The sequence below is a fragment of the Juglans regia genome, chromosome 10, assembly GCF_001411555.2.
Source record: "Juglans regia cultivar Chandler chromosome 10, Walnut 2.0, whole genome shotgun sequence".
Lineage (NCBI taxonomy): Eukaryota > Viridiplantae > Streptophyta > Magnoliopsida > Fagales > Juglandaceae > Juglans > Juglans regia.
Window position 1 is genome coordinate 15,386,205 of NC_049910.1, and position 11,553 is coordinate 15,397,757.

Consider the following 11,553-nt stretch of genomic DNA (forward strand, 5'->3'; position numbering starts at 1 on the left):
GTGCTACGGGGAGAAACCCTTGCGTCGAGACCCATTTCGGGTTGGTCGCGTGCGGCTGAGGGAGGAGCGAAGGGGACTTCAATGGTAGGGTTTCCTCGCCGGCGTGAGGAGAAGCTGGTGACGTAGTCGGTTACGTCGGATGGTGGCGCACGGCGGCTTTGGGCTGCTTGAGGGAGGAGATCGGGTGAGAGAGAGAGGGAAGACACGCGGGGAGGAAATGCCAAGGGACTTCGACGGTGGGTTTTGATCGCTGACATGAGGGGAAGCCGGTGATGCGGTCGGTGACACCGCACGGTGGCACATGGTGGCTTGAGGGAGCAGATCGCGTGAGAGAGGGAGGACGCGAGGACGCGGCTGAGCGGAAGGAGAGAGAGAGGGAGTAATAGAAAGTGAAGAGAAAAAGAAGATTTTTGGATTTAAATCCAACCGTTTATCATAATCTCTAAATTTGATCCAATGGTAAAAATTTAAACATTGATTAAATTAATTTAAAATAAATAAATAATATATAAATATTATATCATAAATAAATTATTAAATTTAATTTATAAAATATTAAAATTTCTTAGATTTAAATCTAATTCTTCATTATAAATTTCTAAATTTGATCTAATAATAAAAATTTAAATATTGATTTAAATTAATTAATTAACATATAAATATCATATCATAAATAAATTATCAAATTTAATTTATAAAATATTAAAATTTTTAAGATTTAAATCAACCCTTCATTTTACCACTTCTTATTTTTTTCTCTTCAGTTGGATTGCTTCGATTTATGCAGTGAAGTACTATTACCATCACATAAATTCATCGCATCTCTTTTCACTTGTTAGGTGCAAAAATTGAGTTCATAAAAAATTCTCTATAACTTTTTTTTTCTTCGCATGTTTTTTCACATATTCTATTACTGTTCATCAACAGTATGATGAACAGTATGAACAATATATTTTTTTTCCTCTTTTTTTTTTTTGTTTGTCCATGTGAATGCCAATGTGTGACGTAATATTGCAATCGTGTGTAGGAAATGAGAGAGGAAGAAAGGAAAAGTGGGAAAAAAATATTGATTTTTGAGTTTTAAATGAACAATAAAGAAGCTATTTTTTTCTTCACATGTTCTTTTCGCATATCCTATTACTGTTTATTATATCATACACTAAAAATCAACTTTAATTTATAAAATACTAATTTTTCATTATTAAATAAATGATGAAATTTTACTGTATATTTTTAAGAGAAAAAATTATCTAATTAATTTGAATTTTTAATATAATTTAAATTTCATAATAAATGATGAACATAAATAAATAATAATTTTATTCTTATACATTAGACTATTTTAATATTCAAAATTACACTTTATTTTTTTCTTCAATCATTGCTGACCTTACTATACTAGGATGCCAATTAACCTTTTATATATGTGTGCATATATATATCTCATTATATTTAAAAGTGTGTATCGTCTGATTAATAGTAAGATAAACAGTAATGAACAATGATAAATAGTATTCTTATTTTACGCTTCCCTTCTTTATCCATCTCTACATCCTCACAGCAATCCTCTTTACAAAATCACCACAAAATATTACAAAAATTATTACAAGAGAACTGCTATATAAAAAGTAGTCCGAAAATATGTCCTGAATGTATATTTCATTTTTTTTAATTTTTTTTCATGTATTTTTTTAATCATCATAAATATTTAAAAAAAAATAAAAAATTCACAACATCATTAAAAAACAATTCCTTAATCACTAGGTAAAAAAAAAAAAAAGGTGAAAGAGGGAGAGAGAAAGCGAGACAAAAATGAAATTTTTTAAGATTTAAATCTAACCATTCATCATAACTTTCCAAATTTGATTAAATGGTAAAAATTTAAATACTGATTTAAATTATTTTAAAATAGATAATTAACATATAAATATCATATCATAAATAAATTATCAAATTTAATTTATAAAATACTAATATTTCATCATTAAATAAATGATGAAATTTTGTTAAATATTTTTAAAAAAGTATAACTATATAAATAATTAGAGTTTTAACATAATTTAAATATGATAATATTCTTAATTAACTAAAGAGAACTGCTACAACTAACGAAAAAGTAGTCCGAAAATATGTCCTGAATGTGTATTTCATTTTTTTATTTTTCTGTTCTTTTTTTTCATATATTTTTTTAATCATCATAAACATTTTTAAAAAAATAAAAAATTTACAACATTATTAAAAAAATACTTCCTCAATCACTAGATAAAAAAAATATTTTGCTTATGATTATGTTTTTTTTTTAACACAAAACATATTTATATTTTACAAAATAACTTATTTTTCATTCAACCGGGCAAATGTGCCTCGCACATTGCCCAACCGCTAGTAATTATATAAACAAAAATGCTGCTCGTACACGGGAGGGGCACCCCCCGCGTACCCCGGAGTCCACGTGAGATTATTAAAACGGTGCGGTTTCGTTTTAATAATCGCTCACGTTCGTTCAAATTGGCAAGACACTCGAAACGACGAAGCCTTTTCAAACCCGAAGTTCACCTTCCCTTAGTTTCAGTTCAGCCACGAAGACCATGGAATCCCGCACGGAACATGGGAACCTTCTCAAGCAAGCAACGAAGACGACGATTCACGGAGGGTGGTCATCTTCTTCAGCTCAGTTGAGCGACGTCCCCACCGACGTGCAGGAAGACGATACACAAAGGGAGGTACTCTCTTTGTCATCTTGATTGTATCTATCGATTCGCATGACCACAACCGAATCTCCCATTGGGTTTCTTTATCGAATAGATGATTTCGATTTTTCCAAAATCACCAAATCGGCAGAGTACACATTCATCTTGAATAACTGAAAACCCTAACCCTAACCCGAACCCTAATCCTAACCATTTCCCTAACCCGAACCCTAACCCTAACCATAATGGGAGATCTCGAAATTCTTGTGGATTTTGAAATAGCACTTGATTTAGACTCGAAATTGCAAATTATTTCGAAATACTTGTAGATTCGAAACCCTAGCCTTAATAGATAAGAAAAATATAAATACTCTGTTTTTTTTTTCGTTTATCAATTCTTGATTGTTCATTTACCGTGGTTGTTTCTTTGTCTCCTTCAGTTTGAGTAGCAGTAGGCATGATTGATCTAAAAAAAAAAAAACTAAAATGAAGGCATTTTCACTTAGGTATGATCTTTATTTTGGTAGGAAAATCAAAAAGGAAAAAAATGTTCTGGATCCCAAAAACATTGCATTGGGGGATTGAAAAAGGAGTAGGTGAAGGATTGTGCGTGCTGTTTCTGGATGATAAGTAATAGATGTACGAGCATAATTTTTCTGTCTCCTTCATCTGTTCTTAGATTGAGACTTTTATCTTGACTAATCATTTCTTTATTTGTACATGTGTTACAATGTTATTAGGATTGTTTTTCTGGATGATAAGTAATAGATGTTATGTCATATCTTTATTATGGTTTTAAATTATACATCAGCTTTTCAAACTTAGATTGAGGAGTATCAAGGAAGAATTTAATTCCGTCATCTGTTCTTAGTTGTGTTTTATCTTGACTATATAATTTCTTTTGCAAGACATGTGTTACAATGTTACTAGGATGGGTTTGTGTGATGTTTTCATAAGCATTGTGTGTTTGATATTCATAAGCATCATGTCACAGATTTTGAACATGCCTATGTTTGTCTCGTCTCACATATAGGAGCAAATGATACCAAATTAAATCTAGGTTTTGGTGGTTAAGGAATCTAGGTTATGATGGGAAGATGAAGACTTTAATTATTTGTAAGGTCCAACATGTAGAATATCTTATTAAATGTTTGGAGAGTAAGATTTGTTTAGTTTAAATGTGTGGAGACTTTAAATTGTCTTGATAGTTGATAGTCTTTTAAAGAAGATGCTGAAAGTTTAGTTTTGTTCTTGATTGTCCATTTTCCTTTTGTTTTTTATTCGCCTTAAGTTTAAGAATATCTCATCATCCACAACGGACTCTTCTTCATCTTCTGGTAAACGAAGTCTGGGTCAACTATTATGCTTCTGTGAAATTGAAGCCCAACTAAGATACTCATCTACTACAAGAAATCTAGGACGACCCTTCTTAGGGTGTCCTAACTACAACACAAAGGTAACTACATTCATGTTTAATAAAAAATTTAAATATTATGTGCATCTAACATGTTTCTAAAATATGTTTAAAATAATTAGGGATTACCATATTGTAAGTATTTCAAGTGGGTAGAGGAGGCTCAATACAGAAAGTCCGATCTAAGAGAAACTCACAATGAACTGTTAAGAGCCAAGAAAGAGTTGGAGAAGATACTTGACGATATCGAAAAGAGCAAGATTGATCTCCGTAGGAGAGCGGATGATATCGAGATGAGAGAGATGGCGCTATCCAATAGAAATGAAGAGGTTGTGAAGAAGGAGTTGGCGCTTATTGTACGCGAAGCTGAAATCAGACGCTCACGCACACTACTCCGGGTGTATTGGGCTGCCGCATTTGTTGTAGCATGTTACTTGTCTTGTAAATAAGTGATAAACTTACAAATAGTGTTAGAAGTTAGTTGCTATGTATATTTAAGTTGTTTATATGTTGGTTGGTGATGTTAGAACTTAGTCTGATTGTATAGTCTAATTGCATTTTTTTTTATGTTAATGACTTGTGGAGTATTTTAGTCTGATTGTATATAGTGTATATTTAATTTGTTTTTATTTATTTTTTGGATAATTGGACAAAGTTGAAAGCTGCACACAAAAGGGATGAGCCAACCAAATAACACTCCAGTCACAAATAAATTGCCCCACAAACTGAGTGGTCCAATTGCAGCGTATAGTCACAAATATATGTCCAATTCCATACGTGACTAATACCCAAACTGAGTGGCCTCTTCAGAGTCCTGCGCCCAAAATGAAATTCTAAGGTTTTTCACTGTATCCACAGAATCCCCATTCTCACTCGAAACCATACTTTTTCTCAAATTATTAATTAGAGTAATAGCTTGCAAATCACTTATGTAATATGAAACAATACATAATAGAAATAGAAAATCTTACGACTGGTTTGAAGACAACAAAAATGAGAAAGTAGGCAATTCTATTAGAGAACTTATTGACAGCTTCCAGTAGACATCTCATCCAGGAGAGCATCTAGGATGTAGTACGACCAGCACGGTTGTTCTTGTGAAAGGTAGGGTTCCAAACCTTCAGCCCATTAGCAAAAATACTCGAACAACTAGATCATAATGAATGGTGGTATCTGGTTCCCACGGGATTGCCGTAGCTTTGGCTTTGATAGGTACTAAAATAGCATACCAGTAGGTACTAAAATAATCAATCCAGTAAATAATTCAACCATGCGCATTCTTGGAAGAAAAACTATCATAACAAATCAAAATAATGTTATGATTTGTTCCAACTACACAAAAAACCATTGCCAACAATCTTGTATCTTTTGTCAAGATTTCCAAAAAAATTACATTTACAACTTACAAAAAAACAACCAACATAAGATCTTACATGCCATATCACCACTAAGTAGAACATGATAAACTTACAAAAATCACTAATGTTTCTACCAAGAAACAAAAAATGACTAATCCATCATAGTGTTTCAGCTCTTGAAAATCCTTCACCAATGTTTCTACCAATAAACCCCAATGTTTCCTGCATGTGAAGTAAGATAAAAATAAAGGAATTAATATAAGTGATATAGAAGTTTGTTCCCAATGTAAAACATTACATTCAAATTTAATGTACAAAGGAATTAATATAATCGAGCCACTTCGAGCGAAGTCCTCAACACTTGTATCAAATATAAAAACTCCAAAACAAAAAACCAGGATTTTAAGCTCAAGGGTGGGTTCCCTATCCATTTATTCAAAGCAATAAGATGCTCAAATTACAATATCAAATCCTGACTTGGGACAGTAAAAGATGCTCCAATAAAAAAAAATATATAAGCACCTTTATATGTTAGCCTAGAGAGTCAAGTTAATAAACTTATTTCATTCATGCTATGAAATTCTATTGTGAGTAGTACTGCAACTACCGCCACTAAAACTGCCACCAGTAGAGCTATTGTCATCTACCAAGTTTGATCAAAGACAACCCCCACAATAATGTATCCCGACAATAAAAAGAAATAATAAAGAAATGAATGTATCAAACAATATAAAATTCCACATTAATATGGTTATGGTCATATGTTATAATTAGTGAAAAAGTTCAAAGCAAGCTAGAATTCTTTGCATACGATAACAAAACAAATTCCATATGAGGTTGTAACACGGATCATTTATCACTTTATCTATATCCTTAGCTCGTAGTACCTGGAATTAGTTCCTTGGGCTCGCCAACCACGGTTGAACCAATTGTGAATCATCCAATCCAAGTTGTTCAGGTTGTGATCCATCCAACCCAAATTGCACCTGTAAGGATTAATAAGCATAGATTAGAATAATGTCAATATTACTATTGACATATGAAAAGTTAAGAAATATTACACTTTCTTGACTCCCACCCACTGTTCGTCCAATTTGGGTTCCATCAATGACAATAGCTGATTTGTTTTGAACAAGCTGGAGATAAAAAAAAAAAAACGTGAAAATCAAATAAAAACATAAATATAACATTTCAAGTATAAATATAACAAAAGTAATATAATTGCACATAACCAACATTGGAAATATCTAACACTGATGGGCCAAATAAATTCCTGCACGTGTCTGGCACTGGTGTATCTCCTCCATCTCTCTAATAAACGTAAGTAGCATTGGCAAGAACGTAAGTTTTTGCATTAATAAAATAGCCCCTTTACAAATATATTTTTAAAGCTAAAATAATGTTCACCTGTTTACGTTTCCGGTTTACTGGTGCTTTCTTTGTCTTTCCTTTAAGTTTCCGCATCTCTTTCTCCATTCTGGATGCTCTCCGAAGAGATGGGGGTCTGCCTTTCCCTCTGACAACTAATGGATTGAGTACTTGTTTTGAACTACCCAAAGTGATTGTGTCATTTTGAGTACAACCAACATTAGAACCAGTGAGGGTAATTGATGGAGGTTCTTGATTCTCACTATATAATTCAATCATTGCATGTAACTTATGTGTGGCATCCTCAGTATGTTTTTTTGAACCCGCTGCATAAGTAATCATTTGATAACAGACTTTTAATAGACTAGAATATCTGCAAGCATCTGGCCGCTGATCCCCTGCATCATAGCTGCTATCGATTAACGTGTATCTCCTTTTGATATCCTTCCTCCATCTGTCTAAAATGTACTTCTCTGGTAGGGATTTTCTCCCGTTACACTTAAATACAGCAAGAATGTGCCGACACAGTATACCCCTCATCTGAAATAAACCACATGAACACTTAACATCTGCATCTTCATCATTGAAGTCCATAGAAAACGTAACCAACTTACTGAACTCTTCCACACGAACTTCGTCCTCTACCAGATAGGTCTTTACTGCACCATCCCTTTTAAGTAACTCTGGATCCAAATCAATAATGTCGGTAAGTTGCATCTGAACTTCCCTAAATTTAGCATTTGTTTACAACTCTTGAAATCTCTTTTCGATAGGAGATCTAGATATGCAAGGAATGGTAACGCTAAATGAGTGGAAGTCCGCGTTATTTTCACTCTCAATTTTTTTTTTCAACGCACTATCAAACTGATCGACAAAATCTTTCAAGTTTTTCTTAGCATAAACGTAACCATTGAAAAAAGCATTCATGCTCTCACTGCGCTGCGTTGTACTCATCCCAGCCCAAAAACAGTCCTTCAAGAATGCCGGCACCCAATACTCACGCTCAGTGTATAAACTTTTCAGCCAGACATTATCATGCAAGTGGTAAGTATCAATTAACTCATCCCAAGATTTCTCAAACTCGTCAATAGTATGCGTGTCATACACACATTTCATCAATGCATTATTCATCCCACTTTTGTACGAAGCATAGGAGGACAGCTTCTCGGGCACTTTTTTTAGTATATGCCACAAACAAAGTCGATGTCGGCTTTCAGGAAAAACAATAGCTATTGTATTTTTCATCGCTCTGTCTTGATTGGTGATAATAGCTTTTGGAGCGATACCATCCATACACTTCAATCACGTCTGGAATAACCAGACAAAAGTCTCTGTATCCTCACTGGAAATCAACCCCGCTCCCAACAGAATTGATTGCCCATGGTGGTTTACACCAACAAATGGTGCAAAGGGCATCCCATACCTATTCGTCAGGTATGTAGTGTCGAATGTCACCACATCACCGAAGTATTGGTAGGCTGCCCTACTACGAGGGTCTGCCTAGAAGACATTCCTTAACCTCCCCTTATCATCCAAATCCATTAGTGCAAAGAAACCAGGATTTTTGTACTGCATCCTACAAAAATACTCTTGAAGCGCTCCTGCACCACCTTTACCAAGCCTTAGATGTCTTGCCTTGTCGATATAATTACGACAATCCTTTTCTAAAAATGGGAGGTTCTCGAATCCACCAGCGCCAACGATGAGAGATCCGAAACTCTTATTCATTCGAATACCAGCCATATCGTTTATATCTAGGACTCTTTTTACAGAGTCACTCACTTCTCTATTACATCGAAAGAAGCGAGCCTTATTTGGACTAAGGTCATGGTTATGGGTATTATTCACTGTTGTCAACCGGAACTTTCCATCAACTTTTAAGGCATTAATCTTTGCCTTACATTCTGTCTTTCCTATTGGACGTGGTCTAGCGACATTCAATGTCCTATTCCGAGCCTTCCCACCACGGGCACAACCAAGAGTGACATATCAGACAGTTCCATCATCTCCTTTATCAGTCCTTCTTATCATTACCCCAAACTCATTTTTCTTACCATACTGCTTATAATAGACCATTAATTCTTCAAAAGTATTAAACTCCATTCCCGAACTTGGCTCTTGAATCGGATCACCACCAACTTCATCCGACAAATGTGGTGTCCCGGCAATCCCATCCTCAGTTTCTTCTGAATTTAGTCTATCTTCTTTGCTTTCTTCAACTCTTTCAGAGGTACATGGAATATCAGTTTCTCTATATTTAGGTGGTTCCTCTATATCAACTCTTTCACTCGTGGCGGAATATGTAGTCATGAGAGGAGTCGGGTCACTAACATTCTGCCATGTGAAATTGACAAATCAATGACATTAAACTAAAAAAAAGGGCCAACTTATACAAACAAAAAAATAATAAGCCAATTTAATCACCACTTGAATGTTTCTTGGATATTGCCCGCCATCAGGATATGGCGGAAAAGACATTGCCCACGCAGGAAGTGGTCCGTAGTAATCGGGACTGGTGTAATCTACAAAGTACCGGTTACTTGATGGTATATCCGAACATAATTACACAAGTTATTTATGTATTTTGAAAATAAATATAAACTCAACACAGAAATAAAGCAACATTGTAAAAAATATAACATACAGCGGTTGGGGGATTTGAGCTAGATGGTATTTGAGGAGATGGGTATTCTTCCCCTTTTCCCATGCCGAGAAGAGATGAACTGCATAATTCCACAATCAATTACTTCATAAAAAAAATACATAGCCACAAAACTTCAAAGTTTTATCTTCTCATTATCATTATGACTTGCATATATGCAGAACAGAACAAATAAAACTTCAAATTTCCGCATGCTAAGCTGGACCATCTAGACAGCTAAGCTTGCCATTATTTGCAAGTAAGCGTTTTACTCACTTATTGATGATTTCATTAGAGAAAATCAAAAGTGTCAGGCCCAAATCATTCTCTCACATACGAAAGGCACCTTGGTAGTATCAATCTTACACGCAGAGTATCTTTTGTGTGATTTTCTGGTATTTAACTGCACATACTTCCTTGCACTTCTACTCGGGAGTGAATACAATTTGAACTTGGAACTCTTAACCGGACCTCGGTTAGGGAAGGTAACTCTTGTAGTCCTAGTCCCACTTAAGAATTCTCATAATCCTTTTTAGTATGAAATAATGCAAATACATCCATTCTCTAAGATTTTCTTAAAAATAATAAAAAAAGGGATTTTGCAAGAGGAGAAAGCAAATTGCAATTAGGCTTGTATTCTTGTCCATTGTGGTCAAATATAGAAATATTTAGAGGATTGCATTAATGTAGTCTAATACTAAAGTTAGCGACATTCAATGTCTTATTAGGAATTTGCCCAAACAATATATGCTAATAACAAATTTTCACTGTGCATAAGAAGGTAATTACAGTAGAGGTGTGCATTATGACTTGCATGCATAAGAGGTGTGCCATGTTTTTGGGTGAGTGTTGCAAGTGTTAGGGCATGGGCTCGAGTCTTGTGATGAAATATTAAGCTTCAATCATGTGAAATTGACATATTTTCCATCCAACCAATCAAAAACAATTGAGATATTTTTCTGATTATTGAATTAGATAATTAAAAATGATTTCTTTTAACAATCCCAAAAGCAAACATGCATTAGCAATTCTTACAAAACCATATTGCAAATTAAAGCTTCAAAATACAGGTCCCTTGAAATTCTCCACTCTTGCAAATTCTACCATATTTCATCAACATGGCCAAGCTGGCCAATACAATATGAGCTAAGGACCAATAATCATGTTCTAGGCAAAAGGAAGAAGTTAATGGTTGTGCGTCCATAAGCGTGGCATAACAACAAACACATCTACTACAAAAAAAAAACAATGAATATGAAAACCACCAACAGGAATGTGACAAAAAAATTTATAACAAAGAAAACATTACATTCAATCTCCGTAGGTGTTCTATTTATTTATGATAAAGAAGAAAGAAGAAGATCGGCTGCTATTCAGACTAGCATTTCTTGAGACAGAGCAAGCCCATATCCACTGTGCATCATTGGGTGTCGTTTCTTCAGACACCCAAGAGGAATACCAGTACCAGTAGACGGTGATGGAGCCGGTGATGCCAAAGATGAAGAAAAAAAAAAAAAACCATAAACCAGAGGTCCAACACCACGAAGAAGACGAACCTGCTTTTCTTTTTCTCAAAGCCCAAAATGGTTTCTGGGTCCGACGGCACTCACTTGAACGCGATGAAGATCGACAAACGGATTTTTCTTTTCAGTGCAAAATGGTTTCGGAACAATCTGGAGAACGATGAACCCACAACATTTGGCTCGGCAAAAATGGTTTCTGAAATCAAATTGGCACTCTCAAATTGCCAGCACCCTTTTCTTTTTTTTTTCTTTTTTCTTTTTTAATATAATAATCGCAGACGTGGCATTAGCCACATCAGCGATTCCGCTGTAGCACCCGTCTTATTCCGCAACGGGTACCCGAAGACGGGTACCTGTAGCAGAACTGAAATAAGACAAGGATATTTACAATCATAAATGGAACATCGTGTAATCATTTTAAAAAAATAAAAAAATATAAAATTTACATAAAAAATTTAATTTTTTAATAATACATCATATCTTTTTAAAGATATTTATACACGTCGTCGGTAGAGTTACTCTTAAAGATATTTATACACTTCACAGTACGTCGTCGGTA

At 34.5% G+C, this 11,553-nt stretch overlaps 1 protein-coding gene across 1 annotated transcript; it reads right to left on the bottom strand.

Annotated features, from left to right (window-relative positions):
- Positions 1-5,621: 5,621 nt before the first annotated feature.
- On the bottom strand, positions 5,622-8,573 carry LOC109007953 (protein FAR1-RELATED SEQUENCE 2-like). The gene is made up of 5 exons (XM_035695154.1): positions 8,350-8,573; positions 6,870-7,557; positions 6,545-6,598; positions 6,389-6,448; positions 5,622-5,684 (listed from the first exon to the last, which is right to left on the bottom strand). The coding sequence occupies exons 1-5, from the start codon at positions 8,571-8,573 to the stop codon at positions 5,622-5,624; spliced, it is 1,089 nt and encodes a 362-aa protein (XP_035551047.1).
- Between the last annotated feature and the right edge of the window lie 2,980 nt (positions 8,574-11,553).